The 27,733-nt window shown below is 45.3% G+C and overlaps 1 protein-coding gene across 2 annotated transcripts in view; it reads left to right on the top strand.

Moving 5' to 3' along the window:
• The window catches only part of GPM6A (glycoprotein M6A), a 158,737-nt gene that overhangs the window by 65,773 nt on the left and 65,231 nt on the right, over positions 1-27,733 (top strand). Inside the window, exon 1 of one of the 2 annotated variants that reach the window (XM_084878365.1) lies at positions 14,663-15,294. The exons of the other annotated variant lie outside the window; for it this stretch is intronic. Within the exon in view, the coding sequence (XP_084734491.1) occupies positions 15,258-15,294 (37 nt within the window). The 5' untranslated portion in view covers positions 14,663-15,257. Of the gene's footprint in view, positions 1-14,662; positions 15,295-27,733 lie in introns of those variants that run through there. 2 annotated transcript variants of the gene reach the window in all.

Raw genomic sequence — 27,733 nt, 5'->3', positions numbered from 1 at the left:
CCAATCTTTACTGGTTTTCGATGTTTTTATCAATACAATTTCTTAAAAACCTAGAGGGGGAGAGTCCCCATTAGATGTAGATTCTTAGCTCGTGACTCTAAGATGTAAGGTTTCTTTTAAAATGAGGATAACACGACACACAAAAGCAGGATGATTCAATGCCAATTTCAAGCTTGTACAATATGATGTCACTTTCACCCGATTATTGGTTGTGTGAGTACAGTGTACACAGGGAGAGTTCTTGAACCATGAACAGAATCATGTAACTACTGGTGTTTCTCATCCAAGTCCTCACCGTGGCCCCGGGTTCCTTTAGGACTCAGCAGCTGCTGACTCTGGGATTCATTCCTAGAGAGAGATTTGTGGGGTTTGGATATAGATTACGCCACTAACAAGCTGGGCAGCCTTGGAAAATTGCTTCACCTCCTCTTTCTCGGTTTCTTTATCTGTACAATGGGCTTAGGAACAGAGTTATTGTGACAGAGAAATGTTTTAATATGTGGAGAGTAATTAGAACAGTAATTTGAGGCAAATAACTGCTCCCTCGATGTTGCGTCTGCCATTATCACTAACCGTTCTCCGGCACTCCCCACCCCACTCCTCAAGCACGCCTTTGGCCTCCTTCCAGCTGTGGCCCCTGGGTTTACCCTGAAGTGAATAATGACACCTGTTTCCTCTCTCACTGTAGCCTGATACGCCCTTGACACGTATAAAACTTGGAAATTATATGTTTATTATATCAATGCTTTGTTCTCTGTCCTTCTTCATGCCAGGGGGCTCCATACATATTTATTGAAGTCACAAATAACGGAGAAAATCCATTCAAACTGGCCAGATACTCCCTCACTTCCTAACTCACAGAGTATTAAGATAGATATCTTAAAGATAGAAATGAGCCCTACATTTCCAAAGGACACAGCCTCCTATGCTCTGGAGACTTTGGCACGGGTTGGGATTGTTGTTCGTTATGAGGGGACTCTCTGTTCTTCTCGAGAGTTGTAGCTGCAGCTGCTTTCCGGCATCTGCCCTCAGACCTGACCGCACGCTCCTGCTGGACGGGAGATGGCCACGCGGCCCTCCTCGGTGCATCGGCTCAAGGAAACCATCACTCTCCCTGCGGGAAAAGGCTCGAGGCGATGGCACTCAGGGAACCACGATTCCCAGGGCTGCCCCTTAGGAATCACCTTTACTCGCCGTTCTCAGAAGACAGGGTGGCGGAGTATTGCTAGGCAGGGTCCTCTCCAGCCCATTCAGAGAAAAGGTGCATGTGCTCTCTGTTGGCAGTGGAGACAGGAAGACACTCTGGAGGAGGCGTAATGAGCAGCGAGGTGGAATCCCAGGGCTCATCTCTCTGTCCTCTCGGGCGTGTTCCCAGAAAACAGGGGGGTCAAGCCTGGTCTGTCCCAGGGGAGCAGGGGGAGCGGCACCTCCTGTTTCGGCGACGTGCCCGTTGCTGTTCCTTTGCCTGTTTGTTTAATCATCGTGTTTGTTCTTAAACGTTGAGTTGCCAGATTTCCCGTGTGCCCTGGACACAAGGTCATTGTCAGATAGATAGTGGAAGAGTGGCTCTCAGCCTGGTACTTGCCTTGACTGCTCTTAACAGCGCCTTTCAATGGGGAATGTTCTTGCTCTTGATGAAGTCAGAATGATTTTCTGCCAATGTGTGCTTTGTTTGGTTTTGCTTATTTTTCATGTGAAGTCTCTTTTTCACTTGAACGTAGTAGAACATTTTTCTCTTTTATTGCATCTGGGATATTAGTCATCGCTGGAAAGGTTGTTCCCTTATCTAGGAAGTCATCTATGTTTCCTTGTAACACATTTCATGTCATGTACTTTCTCCTGACTCATTTGGAGTTTATTCAGATGCGGGCTGTAATGAGTAGGTTGAACTCAGAGTGGCTATCTTGCACCAACATCTTGTGTTTAATATTTAAACGTCCATCCTCGTAAGGAGCCTATTAACCTCTGCCTTATCTTGAATACCCTTCAGTGGAATTCTCTAGCTATGTTAAGATGAAAGAACAGTGGGAAATGGTGCCCCAAATAGCTATTTATTTTGACTTATTTCTGAAGACAGACCTAGTATTGTGTATAGATCGCAACTTCCAGTGCTTAGAAACACCATAGCTAATGGCCAGCAGGGGTAATGGACTAAACGTGGGTTGTGATGTAGTAACCGAGTCTACTTGTGTCTGCCTGTAGTCAGTCCTGCTTCCTCGGAGTAGCAGCTGAGTCTGCAGGGGCTGGGCATTTGGTGCCATAGGCAGAGAATGAAGTTGTAACGTCCTTATTTAAGGCTGTAGCATTTCATGTGTGGCTTTATTTTTATTTTTATTTTTCCTGAGCAAGTGGAAATATGGTTTTCCACGTCTAGAGATAAAGAACATTATGAGAAGAGTGGTTTTTTGTTTTTCCTGGGGGGATGGCTTTAGGTGAAGGGAGAGCAGGCACCGGAGGTTTTGATGCCTGAGTCTGCGATCCCCATGGATGCCCACCATCTCCCTGCGAGACAGGCGGACCCATGAGCCGACTTCAGCGGGTCATTCCCTCAGATGCCAGGGAGACACGTTTCACAAGTCACCACGGTCTGTGGCCGGGTTACAAAGACTGTGTCTCTGCACTGCGTGGCGCATTCAGTGTTCAAACAGTCCCACTGGCGAAGCTTGGGTGATGCTATGGTGCTGGTTTCTGTTTTTCTGTGGGAGAAAGGGAACCATTTCAAAATGAATGGTAAGTCCTCATACACAGATTAAGACATGCTTTATTTTTTTTCTCTCAATCCCTTACCTTAGAAAACACAAGCACAGTCACTGATTTCATCATGAAAAGTCATTATTGGAAGCGTGTGTGTGTGTGTGTGTGTGTGTGTGTGTGTATGACAGGTTTATTCAACATCCATTGAATGGCTTTCCTTTGCAAGGTGCTGTGCTGGCTGCTTTGTGGAATCAAGAAAACAGGAGCCTGGCTTGTGGTCTAAGGCACAGGCACTCCTCTACTGAAGAGCAGGTTTTACTTGTAGAATTTGTCCCATCACCACGTGTGCTCAGGCCGAACAGTCTCCCTTCTGCTCCGGCGCAACTTCAGACACAGCTACGCTGGGAATGCCACGTAGGGACTCTAGTGCTTAGTTGTAGCCACAGAGACGGATGTGGCCACAAGTGACTGAGTCTAACTGCCGGGCAAATAGCCACGTCTGTCTGTAACAGGAAGAGGGGTCCTGGGTCCTTTTTCCCCTGCTCCTCCTGCCCCACCTCCCCGGACAGCAGCTTCCTCTCAGCCTAGGTTCAGAGCTCCTGTGTCCCTCTCAGCTCCCTTCTCACGCACCTCACCACAGATTCCTAGAAAGTTCCATCGCCGCTGCCTTCCAGATAGTTTCAGAATTTCACCATACCATAGTAACCCCATGGCTCTCAGCCTGGGACTTGCCTTGACTGTTCTTAACAGCGTCTTTCAATGGGGAATGTTCTTGCTCTTGATGAAGTCAGAATGATTTTCTGCCAGTGTGTGCTTTGTTTGGTTTTGCTTATTTTTCATGTGAAGTCTCTTTTCCACTTGAACGTAGTAGAACATTTTTCTCTTTTATTGAATCTGGGTTCTACCCATCACCCCTCCCCCCCCTTATCCTGGTTACATCCCTGCATGGTTCCCGCTTCATATCCCCCATGGTCCTCCCTCCATCACCCCCCATGGTCCTCCCTCCATCACCCCCCATGGTCCTCCCTCCATCACCCCCCATGGTCCTCCCTCCATCACCCCCCATGGTCCTCCCTCCATGGTTCCCCCTCCGTGCACCCTCTCCCCACGGTCCTCCCTCCATGTCCTCCCTCCATGGTCCTCCACCAGGCCACCCTGAGAACCCCGATGTCACTAAGCTGCAGGTGGCGCCTTGAGAAGACCTGAGCATCCTGCCCCATCTCTCTGTCTCTCAGTTTTGAAATACTCTGTGGCCATCCAAGCAAAAAAAAAAAAAAAAAACAGGCAAGAATACAGCACCAAACCCGGCAGCTGCGTGGTTCTCAGGGGCGGGGGAGTCTAGTCCTTCAGCTGAAGCACGGAGCCCCTCCCCCACGCTGGGCCCGAAGCCATCGGGAGGCTCGGGGACATCCCTCAGCCCATTTCCTCTGCCCCGTAGAAGCCAGGCCATCGTTTTCAGACTAAAGGCCTGACGAGTAAGTAATCTCAACACGTCTCGCTGGGCGGGGTGGTCCACAGCCACGCTGGCAGCCCAGGGAGCACCCTGCTCCGAAGTTGCCATGGTGTCAGGCCCTGGGTTACCTGGCACCATGCGAATGACACAGTGCCCAGGAAAGCTGGCTTTTCCCAAAGCTCACCAGCTCAGAGGCCTGGCAGCATCTCTGAGTGGATGGCAGCATGTCTAGCCCGTTTCCTCATTTAAGACCCAGGAGGGCAGGAGGATGCTTCTCTGTCCTCTCCTGGCAGCTGCTGCGCGGCCCAGTGTGCTGCCTGGGCATTGCTGGGGTTAGGTGCCCACTGGGGACCAAACGTACTCGGTGGCTGTTGGTTGGGGAAAAGAGCTCGGATGGTCCCGGTGAGTCCCAGTGTCTGCCGTGACCCAGGCTGCTCTCGGGGCACTGAGACATTCTCCGTCCCTTCAATCCCCTTGTTTGTTCAATGGGGACATGAAGCACCGCACTTCTCCACTGAGAACACGGGGGAGCTCAATGAGACTCGGCTAAAAATATTCCATTGCATCTTCCCGCCTTGCCTTACTCCAAAAAGAGGTCTGGTGGCTGGGAAGACAGGCAGGAAGGATGGAAGGCTGCTTTGTGAGCTGGATTGAGGAAATGGTGAAGACACCTCAAAACAAGACAACAACACAGACCAGCCAGCATGACAGTGAGTCTCTGGTGTTGCTTTCCCACACACACATCTTCAGAAAGCTAAACAGTCCCCACAGCAGGGCTGCGAAGGTACGCGTTGAGTCTGGTAGAGGAAAGAGCCACTACCCAGGCCGGTAATCAAACGTGTCCCATCTGGATTCAACCTGTCCCCTGGGAGGTGACACTCAGGGCACATTCAGGCCTTGCTCCCTTCAGTGCCGATGGGCTGACTGCTGGGTTTGCTGTGTTACGTGCGACCGCAACGTGAGACCGCGACGTGAGACCGCCACTGTTACCGCCACGGCAGACACGTCGAAGCCACTGCGAATGTTTCCTGGTCCTGGACCTGCTCCCTGAGCCCATCCACTCGCCTGCTCTGTCCGATGGTCCCTGTCTGAGACCGGCCCAGTGGCGCTCACTGACAGCGAGCAGCCCTGTAGCACACATGCTCCGCATACCCCTGAAATAGGTCCCGAGGTTGACATCTGTTTCTTACAATTTTTTTACCCGTTGCTGTCCCCAGCCGAGTACGTTCACTGGGCATATCCTTGATACTGAGGGAGGAGTTGAACTTGTCAGAATCACTGCATTTCCCCCCAGCTCTGTCCCTGCCATTCCGCTCACGCAGAGTTCTAGGGCTCAGTGGGGAGTCGGGGCTGAGAAGGCTCCATAGACCTGCGGACAGGCTTTCTACCATTTTTCCACCAACTCTCTGCCTTTTCCAGCGGCCCACAGTCTCACTCCATTTGTCTTGTCTCTCTAATTGCCTCGCTGGGAGCCTTTATCCCTCCTCAGTGTTCACCAGAAATTCTCGCTGAGGAGAGGTTTGCCTCTGCACTGAACATCTTTCCAGAGAGGACTTTCATCATTGCCGCCCAGCCCCTTGGATCTTCTGGGAGCAGAACCTTCTCGCATTGAGGGAAATGGTTCTCCTGATCAGTTCTCCCACCTCTTGGAGTAATCCTTCCTTCTGTTGCTGCCCGGAGGTGTGAACCTTGAGGTGCACACTGTTGTCAACCATGATTCCTGCTGGCAGAAGAGTCTAGAATGGACAGGCTGGGGTCAGGGAGAATGGGCTAGGCCGGAATCCCCTCTTCTCACCCTTGTGGGCAGCATTCTTGGGACCCACGCTCCCTGTCAAGACCTGCACGCTTTGTAGACAAACACCAGCAATCCTCCTTGGGTTCAGCTTCTTGGAGTTGGCTGTCCATCTTTTGCACCAAAAGAGCTGTGAATAACACACCCAGTAAACATAGTATGTACACATGGATAAATGCCAAAGTTTGGGTCACTTTTGGAGATTAGAAAATAGAGATTGAGATATAAAATCATGTAGTTTCTGTCACATATGTTAAAGTTTTATTAAAAAAAATAGAATACCCCAGTTAATGTTTCCTTCCTGATGTCCCCGCTGCCATTGGTTCTTATCGGAGCCTACAGGAGGCTGGTGTGCTTGGTGAACTGTGCTTTGTTAGCACAATTTCTGATGCATAATAAGAACTAGGCTAATGATGTTGAGATGAAATCATACATTAGTATTATTAATTCTAATGTAATAATTTTCCTCATACAAAATCTTTGGGCTAGCCAGGATAATTTTTAGGAATGTGTTACATTACTTACTGTACTCCTTGTGTTTATAAAGAAAAAAATGACATGAAGCTTCCTTTATACTGTCAGGTAATTTACTTAAGTGGGAAAAACACCATCTTCCTATTTAGTTGGGCTTAAGGTTTAAATCTTAAATATTTGTGAGAGGTCAAGATTAAAATATTTCTAGAATAAGCTGGCCAAAGGATAGTGTTGTTGTTATTGTTGTTGTTGTTTATTTGCTTGTTATTAAATGCGTTGCTGAGTGCTTTGAGAAAGAGATTAGAAAGCCAGAATTTTAGAAACAAGGGAAGTGGAGATGGGATTGACAGTGAAAGCCAAGGGCGAGCCGATGCGGACACATCTCTGCGTGGCATCCAAGAGGTGCTGACAGTGCCGGGAACTCATCTGGAATTACGATGGTAAATTGGGCCTTAGAGTCAGAAATCAGACGTCCCATTCATGACTTTGGAGAGCAATATTAGGAAGATGAAGTGAATGGAAATCAAATTCCAGGGGCCTCCTAGGGGAGGGGAGGATGGGGGAAGCCTGCCAGTTAATCTAATTAATACACAGATTTGCTTTGCAAACAGAGGGAGAGGCTGTTCCCAACCCGGAGCCCGCGGTGGTGGATTTTCATTTTCACGTGGAGGAATTTGTGCTTGATTCACTGGAGCATCGGCCCGTTCAAAATAAATTGCTCCCTACAGTCACTCAGAAAGTAATCTAGACTCTGGGAATGGAAGCTTAGAGCTTTGAGCTTTTCTTTTAAAAAAAATGTGCCAAAGGAGGTAATGTTACAGTAAACAGAGCAGCCATTCAAGGCTTTCGCAGCTTAGACCAATCATTTATCCTGTTTCTTTCTGGTGTCTTCAGGTTTAAGCATATAGCCTACTAGATTCAAACAGCATTTCGCTTCTATCCAGCGAGTGTAATTTATCCAGAGTGTAGCTCCACGGGGAGTCACAGTAATTAACTAAAGGGCACTTCTCTCAGCCACTCTGCCTGCTTGGAGAAAGCTAGCCTTAATTACTAGTTGACAATTAAAGGGCAAGTAAAAATAGATGCTATATTATTTACAATAAAAAGGAATTACTGTGTACATTTTTAAAAGAATACGTAAATAAGTGAATCTTACATTTCCAACTCAGGGGATGCATAAAAATCCCCAAACTAAATATAGAGGTGTTCAGCCCTCTTTTTTTCTGAGCCCCATCAGCCTAGGATATATATATGGGGTCACAGAGAGAAATGAGTCAGGAAGTATATGTCAACAAATAAATGGAGAAGTAAGTCAGAAATAACGGAGACGCTTGTGAAGATGAACAAACTCAGTAAGGACGGCAAGCGAGCACTGAGCAGCGGCGTGGTGAGCCCAGGTATAACAGGTGCCTTTTTAGGTGTAAATTCCCTCCCAACGGATGGAGGGCGTGTACCCTGCAGACAGACCGGCCGCCTTGACCCTCAGCTCCTGCTCCTTAGTTGTGCGATCTCAGTAAAAGCATGTAAACCCTTTGCACCTGTTTCAATATCTGTGAAATGGGGATGATAATAGTACCCACCTCAGAGTGGTCTTGTGAAGATTAACGGGGCAATGCATATAGTGTTTTCACAACAGTGTCTGGCACATCCAAAGGGTTTATAGTAGCATTAGATGTCATCATCATAATCACCATCATCACCATGACTACCATTATTATAATATACACTAGGTACTACATAGTTATAATGTGTCAATAAGTAATGACTAGTATGTGTGTGTGTGTGTGTGTGCGTGTGTGTGTGTGTGAGTGTGTGTGTGTGTGTGTCTAACAAATGTGATATGGCAGACATGCCCACCTTTATACTGTCATCTCTTATTTAGCTACACAAGAGCAACTTTTAAATATATTTTTATGTCACTTATTTTCAGGGATTGATTAGTAAATACTTATTTGCTTTTTTGCTTACTGAGTCATTTAAAGTAATAGAAACAATGAAAATTTGAGAGCTCATGTTCAAATTTTGCTTCCTCACAGCTGTGGGACTTGTACAAATTATTTGCTTGTCAAAGGCTCAGTCTTGTCACCAATAACTGGGGACACCACTTATTTTCAGGATTCTAAATAATCAGTAGGGTAAAAACATGCCTAGCCTGGAGTGAGTGGCCACACAAATTTTTGTTAGATATTATTGAACAAGAAGAGTTAAGCCCAGTCCCTGGAAAGCTAGACATGTCAACATCCATAGGTCTGTCCTCAGTCTGACTTCACCAGCCGTGAGGGAGGAACGAGGGTGACTTATGGCCTCTGCTCTCAATGACGGGAATACATATTGAAACAGCTTCCATATTGAACTATTAAAAATGAAAAATGGATGGTTCTTGGCAAACGTGAGTTGAAGACAGATGACCTTGACATTCAGGCGGTGGGGTAGAGGGAGGAAATAAAGAACTTCTCCCTCGGTACAGGCAGTAGCCAGCCCGGGACGCAGCCTAGCATTTTATCGAGAACACTGCAGTGGGCTGTGCATGGGTGACTTGTGCGTCTGGCAGAAAACCATAAAGAACAGCTGCAAGTGGAGGGATGGCCAGACTGCTCACAGCCAGAAGGACCCAGCGTGAGCTCCAGGGCCACAGACCTGGCAGTGAGCACTGGCAAAAGAGGTGTGGTAGGATGTAGGTGATTTGTGTCACTCGAAGACTCAAGTATGTCAATATTCGTGGATCCATGGTCTGTCATCCAAAGAGACCATATGCTGTGCCAATAAAACTTTATTGGGCGAACCTTTGCTGGCCGTTTCTGGTACATGCAGGACTTGAGCGTATCTGTATTATCTTCGATGAATGGAGAGAAGGTCACAGTCAAAGGTCTCCTGCTCAGGACTAACACACCCCAAAATATCTTCAGACAGCCAGCTCCCAAAAAGGGACAATGCGGAAGTCACTCCCCCACTGGGAGTTGGGAGTCCGGAAGGAAGTGCCTTTATTGGCTTGTCAGCTCCCCCCTGCCTTTCGGTCATTGGTGTGGGTTATGGGTCCAGGCCATTGTGAAGACTGAGAGCAGTTGTCCGTCTGTGAGTAGTCTCCTCCTAGAGATAAGAATTTGTAGGTCACCTACGATGGTCTCTGGAAATGTAAGAGTAAACGTTCACATATTTTTTCACCCATAAAAGTGCTTGCAATGGAATGTCTAAGCAAGAAGACCAGCATGCTTATTACAAAGTTGAGGAGACGGAGTCGTGTTGTGTTTTTCCTTGTCATTTCTCTGTGCACCATATTGTGTAATCAGCTTTTTCAGAGGGTTTTCCCTATCATCTGTGTCTGCGAGAACATTCAAAGGAAGACTTAAAATCGGTATTTCAAAACTCAGAACTTCTGACAAGCTGTAGCTTTGCTTGACATGTACTTTCTCCCTCCCTCCCTCCTCTCTCCATCCTTCCCTCCCCCTCTCTCTCTCTCCCTCCCTCCCTCCCTATTTATTTATATTATAGGCATGCCATTTGCAATATCCAATGTGGTGTGTAAGGTTAGGCTTAGCTGATATTTCTAAATTATTAAAATTTAGTTCAAATGAATGGAGGGGAAAAAATCCATCCTTCAGCTGAGGTGTAAGCTATGTCCATTGTCACTAAGGTAACACTAAGGCTTTATTCAGAAATGAAGGCAACTTGACATGAGCTGCTTTATGGCTGTGCTTAGTACTGAATGACTTATCTTGTCTGTGGGGGTGAGTGCGAAAATAGAAAGACCAAAATTCGAACCCCAGTTCCTTCAATCACCAGCTGGGCCACCGTGAGAAACTCGTTCAGCCTCTGAAAGTCAGATCAGCCTATGCCTTCCAGAAAAGCGAGAACTCTTTCCCAGCTGCGAGCCAGAGAGCAGGCTAGCTGTCCTTGCTGTGGGCTCCCGTGGCTCCCGTGCTCGCGTTTCCAGGTCAGTTTCACATGTCACACAGAATGGAGGCTCTGGACCCACCTGTGCTGTTAGACTGTAAATATCATCACAACAGGGAATTCTCTCTCTTGCCTACAGCAGATCCTATGCATGTGAAAGCCTTGGGTTTTATCGAGGACAGCTGCAGCGGGGAGTTTGCTGGTGACTTGTGTGTCCTGCCGATACTTAAGTTTAGAACATCCGTGGTCACTCCAACTCCTAATGGTCATTACAACTCTTAAGAGTTGGTTATTCGTCGAAGCCAGTTTGGCTCAGTGGTAGAGCGTCGGTCTGTGGACTGAAAGGTCCCAGGTTCGATTCCGGTCAAGGGCATGTACCTTGGTTGCGGGCACATCCCCGGTAGGGGGTGTGCAAGAGGCAGCTGGTTGATGTTACTCTCTTATCGACGTTTCTAGCTCTCTATCTCTCTCCCTTCCTTTCTATAAAAAATCAATAAAATATATATATTTAAAAAAAAGAGTTGGTTGTTCTATGAATCAGTTGTGTGATACAATTGCACAACCCCAAAGAATGTTCTGATGCTTTGACCATTTAAAAAAATTCAAGTGTCTGTGATCATTTTTAGTCTCTTTGAGAAAATCCTATGGCAGTCCATTTCTGACTTAGAGCTTACACCAGCAGTAAAACCAACTAAGACACTTTTATTTTTGGAGCTAATGATGGATCTGTGTCTGAAACATTGGAGGAAAAGAGCATTTTTTTACACAAGGCTTATGGTGCTTTGTCCTGTATGCTGTGTACTTGGTTCATATGACTGTGTTTTCACACATCCTTTCTTCTGTGTCTGACCCACCAACCTTCACCCTGGTTTTCCCTTTCCCTCAGTTGATGCTGACTTTGAGATCCTCAACTTGCTATTTGATCAATAGCTATGTTTCCTTGTCTCTATGTTGAACCTTGTATCACAAAGATGACTGATTATCTATTAGAAGAATATGTAGATATTCTTGGCTTATATAATAAAATGTTTATAAAGACAAGATGAAGTGTTAGAGAAAGTGCCAACTCCAAATTAGGGTTGAATTAGGAGAAATGAGGACTTCCAACAGGTTGAGGTTTAGTGAGTAATGTGTCTTCTAGCTAACACAGGAAAATGGGAACATCTATTATAAACATTTCCTAGACAACATTTGAAAGGGAAATTGTGACGAACACTTGTTACCATATTTTTAAGCTAGCTATTGGACTCATATTTTTAAATAAATGACTAAAAACAGAGCAAGGGGAATACAACGTGGTATCATGAAAAGAATGCTAGATGAGCCATCTTGTCATCTCATCTTAACAGATTTTGAAGGAGACCAAGGCAGAAAACATTGTCCATTCTTCAGGCTCATAGAGTAGCTTTTGGAATTCATAAGGTTGTTCTATAACACTGTCAACCATTTCTCTTTCTTTTTTGTTAAGTGTGCTTTTGTTGATTTTTAGAGAGAGAGGAAGAAAGAGGGAGAGAGATATTTTTCAATGACATAGAAACATCCACACTGATCAGCTGCCTCTTGTATGATCCCTACTGGGGATTGAGCCCACAACCCAGGCATGTGACCTGACCAGGAATCATATGTGACCTCCTGGTTCATGGTTCGATGCTCACCCAGTGAACCACACTAGCCAGGACCATTTTTTTTCCTCACTAGTTTTCAGATAGTGGATTGTTAAAAATATTATTAGTTGCTGAAACCGGTTTGGCTCAGTGGTAGAGCATCGGTCTGCGGACTGAAAGGTCCAAGGTTCAATTCCAGTCAAGGGCATGTACCTTGGTTGCGGGCATATCCCCGGTAGGGGGTGTGCAAGAGGCAACTGGTCGATGTTTCTTTCTCATCAACATTTCTAGCTTTCTATCTCTCTCCCTTCCTCTCTGTAAAAAATCAATAAAATATATTTTTTTAAAAATTTTAAAAAATATATTATTAGTTTAAAACTTTAAAAAAGAACCATTCTAAAAACACAAATCAACCACAGCAACTCAAAGAGGGCATAGAAGGGCAGTTCGTGCTTCATGGGGTCAGAGTCTCCCTGCAGGAGGATGAGAAGTTCTGGACACAGAGGGCGGCAGTGGTGACTGTACCTGCTGCCACAGGACTGTGCTCTGAGCCATGATCATATGGTCATGTCGTGTGTGTGTGTGTGTGTGTGTGTGTGTGTGTGTGGTGTGTGTGTGTGGTTTGTGTGTGTGGTTTGTGTGTGTGGTGTGTGTGTGTGGTGTATGGTGTGTGTGTGTGTGTGGTGTGTGTGTGTGTGGTGTGTACTTGACCAAAACGAAAGACTTGACCCCAACAAAAGACTTGACCTCGCTCTGATGGGTTGCCGCCATAGGAAGCTGCGTGCACATGTTTCTCCTCACGAGTCCACCTGGCTAGCATTTGAGGTGGTCCTTTGTACATTTAAACATCTGTATGCAATGCTGTTGTCTTCTGTGGGTAACCGTTTTGGCATGGAGACATCTTCCTTAGACGAACAGTGGGTCACTGTCGGAACTGGGTGCTCAGCTAGGTTTCCAGGAGGAAAACAAGTCATGGCTGCTTTCTCATTGGTCTCGCCCAGTGCCTTCCTGTCTCTTCCATCCCCCTTCATCCTCCTTCCTGTGTGGGGCGGGAAGAAGGCCGAGGCCCGAGGCTAGAGCTGGAAGATGCTAGAGACGCTTGCGAGGACAGAGCAGCAAGAAAGGCGGCCTCACTCACAGCCTCAGACAGGGCGTCCCGGACATGGTCCTTGGTCCTTGACTAGCCCATGTCTTGGTGTGCCCAGGTCTCAGCTTTTCCAACATACAATGGGAGGACATAGCATTTGCCCTGTTTCTTTTTACAAACGGCTCCATGCACACGCGCATGTTCTGCAGGCTGTAAAATGCTCTGAGAATTTAAGGTGGCTTTGTTTCCATCGCTTTGCCTGGTGATGGTCTGTTTCCCTGTGACCTATGAGGTATGCCAGGTGCAGGGCATGTCAGGAGGAGCGCGCGGCTTCTGCAGGGGGGCAGGCCGGGGAGCTCAGCTGGGCGGCAGCAGCATGTGGCCGGGGGCTCAGGACCTTCCTCCCGGCCCCTGCCCTGAGCAAGCAGGCCTCTCACCAAGCCTGGGGTGCAGATGCGCCTAGGTTTCTGATTTATTTCATTTACCCTTACCCAGCGGCTCAGCTCAGCTGACCAGAGAAAGCACATGCAGGTGGTCACAGAATCAAGAAGAGAGCCACCCTTTGAGGAGAAACCCCTGAGAAAGAAAACGGAATGTGCACAGGATGTCTCCTCTAAACAGTGGCTTTTGTAGTGACTTAGAGTAGGGGTGTCGTACTCAATCAGAGAAGGGGCCAAAATCTAAAATCCAGCCTAAATCGAGGGCCGAATGGTTTACTGAACAGTCATAAACTGACAATGTCATAAACTGACAGCGGAGTGCAGTGATGACAGCGCGGTGCGGGCCACATTGCAAGGCCTGGCGGGCTGGATTTGGCCCGGGGGCCTTGTGTTTGACACATGTGACTTAGAGGATGAGGTGTGACATGCTACTGACCCGCCTTTTAATATGTATGTGAAATAACCTGTAATGCCTGGAACACATACGGTAGATCTGCTTAGGCTGTATAGAGTGTTTTTGATGAAAGGGAAAGAATACAATGTGCCTGTGTGCATGTGTGTGTGCTCTGTGTGTGTGTGTGTGTGTGTGTGTGTGTGCATGTCTGTATGTGTTTCTCTGTGTGCTTGCTTACCGATGGAAACAGAGACAGGGATTCTTCCTCCTTCAGGTTCAGGCAGAGGTCTGCTCCCCCTGACAGAGACGCTGTTTGTTTTCTCACTGCTCCTTTTGTGCCGCGGGGCCCGGGGCTGTGCCCTGCCACTCAGGCGGAGGCACAGATGCTGGGATTTGCATTCCAAATCAGGCTGTGGACCCCGTTATGAATTGCTTAGCCCCTTGTTCCTTTTTCTAGAATGTCTCCCTCCTCTCTCTCCAGGAATGGCCCCTGAAACAATTCTCTTTCAGGATGATTCCCTTTTAAAATCAGCAGTTTCGGTGGGCTGTGATCAGAACAATAAATTACGAAGACAGCGATAGATGCTTTTGTGGGATATGGGTGTTTTTCTCCTTTTCCTTGAGGAGCCTTGTGGTACTGAGGAAAAATAATTACCTAAAGCATACCTTTCAGGCTTAGAGATTTATACTTATCGCTTTGAAAGCCGCACCATCCTTCATCCTTTTAGATCTGAAAGGTGTGAGTTTGCACGTCCTCTCATAATAATAACCCTTCACAGGTTAGACCTGGCGATGGCAGAGCTGTATGGTTTGGGGCACTCTTTAATCAGATTAGCCAGCTCCTCTGCGAGGGGGAGAAAGAAAACCGCCTTCTGCAGGGTCTGAGGCTGGGGAAGCCGCTCCTGCCGCCCCCAGAGGGGCAGGCGCTGGGCTTGCCCACTGTGGTGGCGAAGGGGGGTTCGGGGTGGTGGTCTCCTCCTGCAGGAGGCCCCCCTCCGCCTGTGTGCAGCCCAGCCTCCTCCCATTGAAAGCCCAGAATCCAACACAGCCCTCTCTGCCTTCCCCCCATTTACATGCAAAGCGAGGCTTATGAATCATAGAGTCCCCGCTCCCAGGATCCAGACCAGATTTCCCCCCAAAACGCTCCGGCTGCCTGCGTGACGACTCCGTGCCTCCAGCGCTGCACACCGGGCAGCTCCGGGGAGGAACACTGATCATCTTCACGGGAGAGTGACTTGAATGAAATCGCACTTGACAGCCTGTCTCCACGCGAACAGGAGGCGCGAGGAGCCGGGGCTCAGCTCGGGGGGCTTGCCCGAGCCTCTGCGGTGGGAGCCAGCCTCCGGGGAGGAGAGCGCCCGTGCCCACCCCAGCGTCTCACTGAGCTTCTGATTCACCGGGGACCAGGCTCCGAGCAGAGCGGTGGCCATGGAGGAGAACATGGAAGAGGGGCAGACCCAGAAAGGTACCGCGCAGGGGGCTGGCTCCGGACGGCACTGCGCCGCAGCTCCCGGCTGGTCAGGCATTGCCAGGAGGCGACGGGCGGGCGCTGCCCCGGGGCGGGCGGGCGGGCACCGGGGTCCCTCTCCGCTAGCAGGCCCCCGGGCCGCACCGTTGCCATTCCTGGGAGACCCGGGGAGCTGGCAGGTGGCAGGGAGGCGGGGGGTGCTGTGCTGTGGCCGAGGACTGTTCCTCAGACCTGTCTTGGTGGACCTGTGTTAGGTGCATGTTTTCATGATTGTCGAGATGGGGCCAGGGATGCCTGGTGTGAGCACAAGGCGGTCTCTGGCACCGGTGGTGCTCAGCTGAGACACCTGGTGATGTAACCCTCCTCGATGCCTCTGAAGGGGCATCTCCCGGAACAAAGACCCGGAGTCTGTTTATCCCGGTTTGGTGGGGACACCTGTTTAAAAAATATTTTTTTTTGGGGGGGGGGGCAGGTTTGCGATTAAAATATAGATGAAGACACCAGTGTTAGGTTTTCCTGCCCGCAGACCTGCCTGTCGCCACCTCTGAGTGGCACAGGCTGCGGGGTCTTCAGATGCTTTGTTGCGCCTGTGTAGGTCCATCTGCTGTGTACGCTAACGGGAAACTGTCATTTTTGTAGATTGAGAATGGGCAAATATTGGCAATTTACAGCGACGCAGACACCCCTGGATGTGTGTGTGTTGAGTGGTGGCTCTGGAGGGACCAGCGTCACCCCCCGGGGAAGCAGCGCTCCCCTCCAGTCTGCGTTCAGGCTTATGTAATGTCACAGGGACCGCTGTGTGTTCTTCCAATGAAGCAGGGACACAGGCAGCACATACATGAAGGCAGCACGCAAGCGCAGTCTTGAAAGGATCCAGGGATCAAATCTGATTTCGGATGTGTGTAAATCATCATTTTAGAAAATGCCATATTTTACATGATAAAACAGCTAGCTTGGAAGCACAATATCGTGTTTTTATCTTTCTGAGCCATTCAGCTTTGTTGGGTCTCTTACACACATGCGCGCGCGCACACATAGACACAGAGTCCATGACAATAAGTACATAAGGATTTTACATAAGCCATCGGGGAGCTAATCAGCAAGCCCGTGCCTACATGTTTGTCATTAGCTTGTTGATGACAATCTGTACTATAAACAAAATAACCTACAGAGATTAAAAAAAATAAAAATAAAAAAACCTCAACTGTAAAAAAAAAAAAAACCTCAGCTACCTCCATCATATATGAACAGATCGCTTAAGCGTTCGTCAGTGATTTGAAACGGTGAGTTTTCATAGTACGTTCCATCCTTAAGAGGCATCTCCATGCCTGTTCTACTTTAAGAATAAAACACTTCAATATCTTTTTATTGCACATGAGATTGCTTTTTGGCTAGTCAACCTCTTTAAGGAAAGATGGGCTGATCACTTTGAATAGAGAGATGCTATTCATTACACTCAATGAAACCTGGGAATAAATCACGGATTGTGGTAACAGGTTGAATGTGTCTGAGCAAGCCTCTGTAGATGCCGGAGCGAAGAAGAATGATGTAATTAGTTGTTATTTTTTTCCCAGGGAGCGCTGACAGTCTCCCCTGTGGGGGCGGAGGCAGTGGTGATGTGATGGGGAAGAGGCTGTCGCAGCGGGTTCTTAGCCTTAAGATGTGCGCACTTCCATCGGGAACAGCCATGGGAAACAATTTTTTTAAAATTAACAGAAAAAATGTGTATCATGGTCTATAAGCATATAGAGATATGCAGTTAGAATATCTCTGATGAAGCTTCTTTTCGTATATTTGAGAAGAAGATGATTTCGTTCTCTCCACACCTGGTCATCTTCCTCTCGACGCTGCCTGCGACATCTTTTCTCTGTCACATTGTTGCTGGGACGTTGTCTTTGAATATTAATGCTTCCTCTCCATCCCGATGGGATTGAAGGTGGAGGAGCCACCTGGCAAGCAGGTGGACTCTCAGAGCTCGGCCAGGCATCTGGGTGGACAGGTTGAATGGGAGCAGTGCTTTGCTTAAGCTCCTCTCCTGTTTTTCTGAAGCGGCACAGGCTTTTCTCAAATAATAGTTCAGATGCCACACAAGATTCTTCCATCTGAAAGATGCTCCCCCCCTCCCGGCCCCCACTCTTTGCAGTTAAAGCCTACCCTTCCCTGTCACACATGAGAAGGACTCAAATCCATACCAGTACTTTCCCAGGTCACCTTCCAAATCCGACCAGAATGTGAAATGGAAGCTGACAGTCTCACACACACACCTAAAATAACATCGTCGATGCTTAAGAGCTCTAATAGGTTTTTCGTAAGGAATATCTTTCTCTTCATAAGGAGATTTCCCTACCCCACTTAATCTGCAAAAGGCAATTGATGGCATTTACCCTAATTTAACTGTTCGTGCTCGGCCTGGGAGAGAGGATGGTTTACAAGTACGGTGACTTCACAGCCCCTTCTCCCGAGCCCCTGCCTCGGTGCGACACTGCACTGGGGTCATTGCTCTGCCTCTCCATTCATTTCTGCCCGCCTGGCCAAAGGTACAGATCTATCCCGTCACGCTGAGTGGGAGTCTAGTCTTTAAGAAGCATATGTTCTTGGTAAAACATGTCTTCTAAATGGAAGCCAATCACTTTATCTCATGTTCAGCCAAAGCAACTGTGTTCTGATTTGGAGGGAAAGAGGAAAAAAAGAAAAGCAGCTGTTTTGAACATGGCCCTTACGTGTGGCCATTAACCTAGCATCATGGGCATCAGAGATTGAAATATGTGGTCACCAAATCAGGACAACAAGGGCCCCACTTGGCAGGGTTGGCAGGGTCCATGAAGAGGTCTTTACAAAGATGTAAAAAGGCATACACACATGTGATTATGTCTGGAACATGAAAATGATTGAAGGTTGTCTGATCATTAGTGAACTAGTGAATGCATGTTCTGGCCACCCACAAAGTGTGTGACACCATAGATAACCTCAGTGACAGCATTTTTGAATTAAGAGGAGGTCACAGAGTTAGGAATCAATGATTGATTATCAGAATTGATCAAATTATATAGGCGTAAAGGAGAAAAAAACATGCACAGGAATAGCTCTCAAGTTGGAATCTTCATACATTGACTAAACTGTCACAAAGAGCCAGAAACCTCATGGACCTCATTATTGAACGTGAACATCCTATGAAACAAGCTTCAGAATTCCATCTTATGTACGGAAATTTTCTAATCAGCCCAAAAGATAATGCCTGGAGTTACTCATCGTGTTTTCCTAGCATGATTAACCAGGCATATGAATTTATGTCTTCATCTTCTCAGAATGAGCAGTCAGCCACTGACCTCTTCTCCAGCACATTCCCCAGGGAAGCAAGGCTCGGTGACCCTCCAGGGATGGGTCACTCCAGGAAGGAGAAGACCAAACTTGGTGTGAACTGGGCCAGCTTTTCCATCTCAACACCCAGCACAGGGCCACCTGTTTGTGGTCATTGTTCATTCTTAGACCAACACCACTAACACATGTCATGGCAGCATACGCTTACCTTTGAAAACCAGTAGGAATATCTAAATGGAATGACATTGGGTTTTAATGTCTATCTATCTCATATGGACAATACTATACAATTAAATTTGAATGTCTGTTCATAAGTACATGCTTTACATTTTACATTCTACATTTATATGCACACATCACTGTAAAGGAGTCTATTCACAAAAACATAAGTATCATATTTATGGGCTGATTGAAAGTCTTTTTGAAAAAAAATTTTGACCAGGGTTCTTTTTACCTTGAAAGAGGACTTTGGTGCCTCACCCTTCCTTAGCCAGACACCATCCCTTGAAGAGATACCCTATAATAAATGAGAAGGGGCGTGCTTTGGCTCTATGACACCAGATGCAATTGGTCAACCTAGATTGCTCAGTGATTCCAGTGCCAGGCAGTGGCCTAAGGACTTGACATAAATTAACTCATCGACTTTTCACAATGACCTTAAATGGTCCTAATATTGAGGAAGCTAAAAAATCAAATAGATTAATTAACTTGACCAAAATCCCATAGTAACAAGTATTAGAGCCAGGGCTCCATGCAGTCAAACTAGGCAAGGGCCTGACTTTCAACAACACACTGAGCTTCACTGGACATGGGTAATGGCTTGCCTGCCACACCACCTTCACAGTGACTCTGCCTCATCCACACAGGTCTACTGCAGGAGTCAGCTGCACTCTGTAATTCATGGCCACATTCTTGTTCACCTATGCTGGCTTTATTGGCCAGATGTGCACAGCCTTACCAACAGCAGCCAATCCCTAGGTGTGCCTATAATCCCTAGGTGACCTGTAAATCTTGGCTAAAAAAAAAAAAAAAAAAAAAAAGAGCTGGGTCCATTGGACTCCTTCTTGAGAACTGGGAAAAGATGATTCTTGGTAGCCCTGACAGTCTCCTCACTCCTCCATATACTCTTATAGTGACCCTGCTGTCCATCCCCAGTCATCTGAGTGAATCTCTGTTCTTTGCAATCAAAAGACCCCAATAAAAGACCGCCTCATGTCCAGATCCTGTTAAAGAGGCTTAATGTTAAGAACCCCCTCCCCCCCAGTTTAACCTGCCAAGGGGCAGCTGAACCAAATGTACACTTATTGTGAACTTAAATCTCAACTGGACACTACCTATTAACACATTCTAGGTGATTTCTAGACTCGAATAATTAATTTACCCTAAAGCCACTACCTACCAGTAGTTAAGTATTGATGGTAAAATATTTTGAGCACCATTGCAAAGAAATTAAAGAACCAGAATGACTCAAAGTGCCTGCTATATTTATAGAATTAGAAACTTTAATAGCAATTGAAATCAATAGGCTAGAAAAATAATAACATCAACATGATTTGAACAACCATAGAAATGGAAGATTAGCCTCCTTTTTCTTCTTGGATATTGGCTACTTACAGACCTGTGAAAAGGAGGACTTGCCTTGTTTGTCTAGGGCCATGTAGACAAATTTCATTCAACCATATCGTCACCTGCCACTTGGCAATAATGGATGACAAAGCTGGATGAGCCGGAGATTCAGACTGTGTGCAGCGTTTCGGAGGAACCAGCCCCACCATTTGCAGCTGGGTTTCTACTTGCATGCAGTGCTGGGAGCTAAGCAATGAGCTCATGCTGTCACCAGGGTGGTTCTGACACTTGCCAGTGAGGAAGATTAGGTGTGTTTTTCATAAAATTTAACAGAGATTCCAAGAGCTTCTGCATTGCTCTGGTTATTGTGACTTCTGTGGTTTAGATAATAATGATTTAGAATTTTGTCATCTTATATTTTCACTGGATCTGTTGCTAATTATGTTTTTTATAACATTGGCGCTATTTGTCTCAGCAATCCAAAATGCTTCATGCATGATCTATCATCTTGTTAGGATAAAATGTGAGTGTGTGTGTGTGTGTGTGTGTGTTTAACAATATCATTGAAATGAGTGTATTCACCTTTTGGAATGAAAGTGCTTGATGTAATTGCTTCATGACCTCTTTGAATTGAGACTTAAACACTTAAGGAGACCGAGGAGCTCTGTGCTGTAGACTGAGATTGCCACGCAGAACGTACGTACAGTGATGGCTACAAGATGGTTCTTAGAAGCTAATCATTCTTAGAAGTTAATCCCAAAGGTAACGGCACACGTGAGGTTTATGAAGTGCAGGAAGTACGTCCAGTGTCCATTTTGGCCTCCATTTCCCTGTACACACACGCCCTCCCCCATGCAGAAGGTTTGACAATTTTCCTTTCCGTATCCAGGGCAGACTGCCTGGCTGTGCTTCAAATCCCTTTGGACAGCGTCCACACGCACAGGTGGCACAGCTGTGGCTTAGCTGACAGTGTGAAAATGAGTCTTGTTTTCCCCTGAGTTCTCTCTCCACGTCGTCACCATTGTCTCAGGGAGTCTTAATCTGAGGGCAGCTTCCTCCTCTGTCTGTGAAAAGGAAAGGAGAGAACAACAGGAGATTATGATTTGTTTTCTCTTAAGTTATGAGTGGGAGATTTGACGTGGGTCACAAAGGAAAGTCAGTGGAATTCACGGGGAGTTACGTTACAAGGTGAGAAGACCTGAGGTCAGAGGAGAAAGGAAGGTGGCTGTTGGCTTCTAAACGAGGAGCGTGAAGATGTATCAGCGACGTTGGAACAGTGCTGCTGTGAATGACTAGATGACTGCTCAAAGACAGAGTGACATTTGGACTCATAGTCTAGATGGCTGAATGTTTTGGGGCTTATCTTACGTTATATGAGACATAGTAATCTTCTCATTTCTTTACCTCTACAAAGGAGTGATTGGATGGAATTTATCCCTGAGAATTATGCTAGGAATACCAAACATATTGTTCACATTGCCTACCATCTTGGAGCATGCGTGCTCTTTATATTATTATTATTATTATTATTATTATTATTATTCTCAAGTACAAGTGAAGCAATTGAAAATTTTGGCTAATTATTATTTTCCACTAATAATAGAAATTTCAATGTTTTAATTTATCTGTTATTTTAATGTAATTTATTTCCCCCATTAGAAGGATTCTTTGAATGAATGAATGAATGAATTCATTATTCTTTCTTAATAAAATAAAATCTGAAATAAATACTTTATCATCATTTTTATTTTTATTGATACTTGATAAGAAAAAAAAAAAGTTCTAGTAAATAATTCAAATAAGAAATAGTACTTGGTCAGATTTTTCCCCCCAAATAGCCATTTCTTCTTAATTTTTTGTTGTTGTCAATCCCCATCTGAGGATATTTTTTCCATTGATTTTTAGAGAGCGGAAGGGAGGGAGAGAGGAAGGGAGAGATAGAGAGAAACATCAATGTGAGAGGGACACACATAGGTTGGTTGCCTCCCGGAGGTGCCCTGACTTGGGCCTGGTATCAAACCTGCAACCCAGGTACGTGCCCTTGACTGAGGATTGAACCCGAGACTTTTTGCTCCTCTGGCAAATGCTCTAACCATTAGACAAACTGGCCAGGGCTCTTAAATTTTTGAGACACCTCCCCATATCACCTTTCTTATATGAGTGGATATTGACTTTCATTTTCAGTAGTCTATACTATATCACATATACACTTCAATTCAGTGATTGCACATCTGAACCATAGCTAACTCCCTTTACTAACATGATTTTGTTTTCATGGAAAATAGTAACAGGTTAAGGCAAAAGTAGGTTTACAGTTTTTTTGTATGAAAAAATAATATAATAAGTAATAAATAATATAATAATAAACTATTTTCTGTACTCAAAACTGTAAATTTATGTTTACCAAATTCTGTATAAATTGCCAATATTTAAAAATCCAGGCACTTTCCTAAGCATTTCATATTGAGTATCTAGTAACATATATATTAATATTAATAAATATTGATTATACTTTTTTATACATTTTAAATGTTCTTTAACTTTATGGGCACACTATTTAGCTAGAGGCTATTTAGTAACTCAAATCTAACCTCACACAGTTATCCAGACAGCACAGTGCATTTTAACTTAATGAAATGACTTACTCTAACTTAATGAACTTTATTTCAGTTCTGAGAATAAAATGTGTCTAGTTTGAAAATAATTTTTTTCAATAATATAACATTTAAATTCAAATTTTGGAATTCTAGACTTAAATTTTCTTTCAGTGGTAGTAAATAATTACATTTATTTTTAATAAAACACCTCTATGAATTTTTGCAATTTAGAATCAATTTTTAAAACATAGTGTTGAGCATTGTCTGAGCACTGAACTTTTAGCTATGACTTTGAATATGATTTGGGAAGTTCTGACTTTCTGAGGTAGTGCCCTTATGTTACCAAACCTAGATTGACTTATGTTTTGTTATAACTCAGATATTTTTATGACTAGAGGCCTAGTGCATGAAAATTCATACACTGCAGTGGGGGTCCCTCAGCCTGGCCTGCCCCCTCTCACAGTCCAGGAGCCCTCAAGAGTGGGAGGTGGCCCAGTGATCAGGGGAAGGCCATGCCCCATCACACCTTTGCTGCTGCCACTGCCAGCAGCACAAGCCTTTGCTAACACTGGTTACCTGAGCCTCAGGAGGCCCTGGTGACTGGGCAGCCAATATCGGAGGCTTGCCTATATCTCGGGCTGACCCTGGTTAGCTGGGGGTTGAGGGGATTGGGGGACTCTGAGGCAAGTGCATGGAGTGGCCGGCCCATCTCAGGATGAGCCCAGACTTGCCATGTACTTTCAGCCCCATGGGGCTGAGGGGACTAGGTGCCACCATCCTGTGGCTGTGGGTGCTGCCATCTTTGAGGGTGGGGCAGTCAATTAGCATATTCCCTCCTTATTGGCTGTGGGGGCTGCCATCTTTGCAACAGCATGAGTGTCAATTAGCAAATTCCCTTTTTATTGGATAGGATGGTTTGTCATCAAATGTTTAACATTTCTCATTCCTTTACAGTAAAAGATGCTGCTGATTGTTACTCATAGAATAATTGAACTTACAGCATTTAAGTCTCGTTACTCAAACATCCACAATAGAAATTTGTGATTATGTGATAAGGTTTAGAATTCAAAAACCATACTCTCAAATTCCCTCCATGAACCGTAGGGAAGTGGAGCAGCCAGCGGTTTGCAGTCAGCTGCCGTCCTGAGTGGCCAGTGACCTGGCAGGTTCCCAGACCAGGTGGCTTCTGCTGCAGCCTCGGCTCCTGCCACACCTCACGCACTTCCTGTGAAACTCAGCCTGCCTCGTTCACTCCTGGTCTTCTCAAAACCCACTTTTTAAAATAATTTTTTAAAATGTGTTTTTATTGACTTCAGACAGAGGAAGAGAGAAGGAGAGAGAGAAAAACATCAATGATGAGGAAGAATCATTGCTTGGCTGCCTCTTGCATGACACCCACTGGAGATCGAGCCAGCAACCCAGGCATGTGCCCTGACTGGAAATAGAACCATGACCTCCTGGTTCATAGTTCAACAGTCAACTCCACTGGGCTCCGAACCCACTTTTTAAAATCCATTTTCTCTGCCATTATCTTTGGGTTTAATGTCATTATTAGTTGACATAGTGAGCTGGTGAAAGTACTGTCATAGTATCTGCACCATAGTAGGAGTTTAGAAAATTCAAATTCCTTCTCCTTTTCTCTCCTCATAACCCATTGTAACCACTTACAAAATAACTCAACAACTTCCCTCGAGGCAGAACATCAGAATTAAAATTACATAATGCTAAAGAGTTAATCACTTTTTTGAATTCTTATAACAGTTATTTTTTAAATGTCTGTTTAGCATTTAATATATGGCAGGTCTTGTTGATTAGTTTTAATGTGTATGTTATGCCCCATCTCCCTTTCAAAGGGAGCAGATTTTACCTTTCGTTCTTGAACCCAGCCTGCCAGGTGCTCTGAATGCAGTTATATGTGATGATGATGATGATGATGATCTGAATGCAGTTATATGTGATGATGATGATGATGATGATGATGATGACGACGACGACGACAACGATGACAATAGAGATGGAGGAGATGATGGTGGAGACTAGGGGAAGAGGGAGAGGAAGAACAAGAAGAAAGGATGAGTCTACCACACAGGCTACAGGATGGATGGAAATTCCTTTTCCATGTGAAGACAGATCTCACAGTGCAGCTACACCAAGCTTGGAAAAATGCTGCCATTACTCATTTTATGTCATTATATTTGAACTCAAAATAATTTTTTTAAAAATGTTTTGACCGGAACTACATTCAGTAGTTTGATAACAACCTTTATGAAAATAGATTTTTGTTTTATTATTAAAGTGCCCACATATTTCTCACATTACAATTCTAGCAATTAAATGAAATACAGTGAACTGTTAAGTTCAGCAGATGGAAATTATAGCTTCCAATATTTTATAAGATGCTGATTTTAAAAAAAAGTGTATTGGGCTCACTGTGTTCCTTAGTAAGTATTGTTCAAAGAAAACAAAACTGCAGAAGAAATAACAGTTTGAAATTATTGAAGACAGTTTAACGAGATAAGGCAGATTGGAGGCTCTAGCTAGTCAGTCGGTTTTCAAGACCATAAATTCGAAGAAAAGCATGTCATTGAGTAACAGATTTCCTTTGCCTTCCTTTATGCCTTCAGGTTCCCTGTTTCTATCAGAATATGGCCCCTAACAATCGCCTGATACTGTGGTTGTGTGCAAAGCACAGCCTGAAACGGGGCAGCTAGCACGAGGCAATGGTGTGTGCAGTGTTCCCCCCAGGGCCCCTGCCATTTGCTGGGCTCAGTTTTCTGCGTGCTCATCATTGATGGGTGCCACTACTTGGTGAAATTCTTCCTGAATTCTCAAGAAGAGTGAATTCTTCCTGAACATCTAAAGCAGTGCTGTGCTTTCCGTGCCAATGGTGTGGCCATGCCCCAAAGCGGACCTCTGAGAAAAGATCATTTCACTCACGTGTTTGTGTGTGATTTTGTGGTTCGTGCAGCACTAGATAAAATGTAATCCACATAGAGGTGGCACTCGCTGCTGGCAGTGATCTCTGCACCACACGGGCATGAGAGTGCCTGCTCATAAATACATGACATATACGGGCCTTCCATTGTGATGCTTGGTAACAAATGTAGCTGCCACTTTTTAAAATACGTTTTTATTGATGTCAGAGAGGAAGGGAGAGGGAGAGAAAGATGGAAACATCAATGATGAGAGAGAACCTTTGATCAGCTGCCTCCTGAACACCCCCTACTGGAGATAGAGCCCACAACTCAAGCATGTGCCCTTGACTGGATCTAACCCAGAACCCTTCAGTCTTCAGGTTGATGCTCTACCCACAGAGCCAAACCAGGTAGGGCTGCCATTTTTATATGAACATTAAAAATATTTTGCCCATTGTTTCTGAGAAATTAGAAGGGAATTTTGCATCCCATTCACAGTTGTATTGTCATTCTAATCTCTGTCATCAACTCTAGTACTCGATTTTTTTTTCTTTCATATCCAGCAATGATGCAAAAGCAACATCATTATAAACTAACTAGAGGCCCGGTGCACGGATTAGTGCACTGGTGGTGTCCCTCGGCCTGCCAGTGGGGATCAGGCTGAAACTGGCTCTCCAACATCCCCCGAGGAGTCCTGGATAGTGAGAGGGCAGTTCTTGGGTGATGCACCCCAGAATCGTACTCCCTCCTCTCTGGTTCTGGGTGTGTCACTGGAGAACCCCAGTTGCTAAGTCACTGCAGCTCAGCAGCACCTGCATTGACAGTCTGCCCCCTGGTGGTCAGTGGACAGTTGGATAGTTGCTTAGGCTTTTACAATAGATAGATATAGATAGATGATAGATAGATAGATAGATAGATAGATAGATAGATAGATAGATAGATAGATATAGAGCTGAGACCTCTCCCAACAGCTGGATTCCCCATGTCTCTGTCCCACAGAGCATTGCATACTTTTTTAAATATTAAAAATACAGACTAAATATTTTGCCTAATATGCTCTATAACAAAATATCAGATCTCCTGGCCATTCCATTCCAACTATATCAGATTCTGACACATCTCCTATTGATTGACAGATGTTTATTTCACTTCAGTCTGTAGGTATTAAAATAAATTTTTTTAAATGTTTACTAAGTGCCTGGCCAGTAGCTCAGTTGAGCATTGACCTATGAACCAGGAAGTCACTGTTCAATTTCCAGTCAAGGCACATACCCACATACCGGATTGTGGGCTGGATCCCCAGTATGGGGCATGCAGGAGATAGCCGACCAGTGGTTCTCTCTCATCATTCATGTTCCTATTTCTCTCTCCCTCTCCCTCACCCTTCCTCTTTGAAATCAATAAAAAATATATTTTTAAAATGTCTACAAAGTGATTTATAACTCCTTTGACCAAATGATGGATGTATTATGTTGCATTGCTAATATCATCCCTTTGTGATCTACAAAAATAGCACTTTAATATATCTAAGCTATCACTGTGCTACACTTCTGAAAATGTTTAATGTGTGCGTCATTTCTCTGTAGAAATAGATAATTTATGACATAAGATTTTGTATTTTGTATTTACATGGATTATAGTAAATTCCAACCATTCTTTCTCCAAAATCTTTGTAAGTTCATTAATCTGTTGTGTTATTTTTCCCTTTTAACAAAAATTGGTCCCATGTTTGGAGACTTTGTTGTTCGGTGCATTTATATATAACGCCAAAGCTGATCTTATTGTTTTTGAACTTGGATGAGTTTGGTGTGTTGAGGCTTGTTGAAGATGGTACTGAATTCGAGTCTATGGTTTGCTCTGCTGGTCTCAGTAACCAGCGTGACCTTTCACCCAGGGAGGGGAATAACTACTTTGTCATCTCTTGGATGAGTTATCACTCCACCATCACCTCCATACGCGTTGCAGGACTCCATGGAATCTCATCTCCCCAAGCTGACAGTGCCACCCTGCCACAATTGGAGTGGGGGTTTTATATCATCT

The sequence above is a fragment of the Pipistrellus hanaki genome (assembly GCF_964339955.1).
Source record: "Pipistrellus hanaki genome assembly, chromosome: 3".
In the NCBI taxonomy this organism is placed as follows: Eukaryota; Metazoa; Chordata; class Mammalia; order Chiroptera; family Vespertilionidae; genus Pipistrellus; species Pipistrellus hanaki.
Note: the sequence above shows the minus strand (reverse complement) of the source record. Positions and strands in the feature narration are given on the sequence as shown.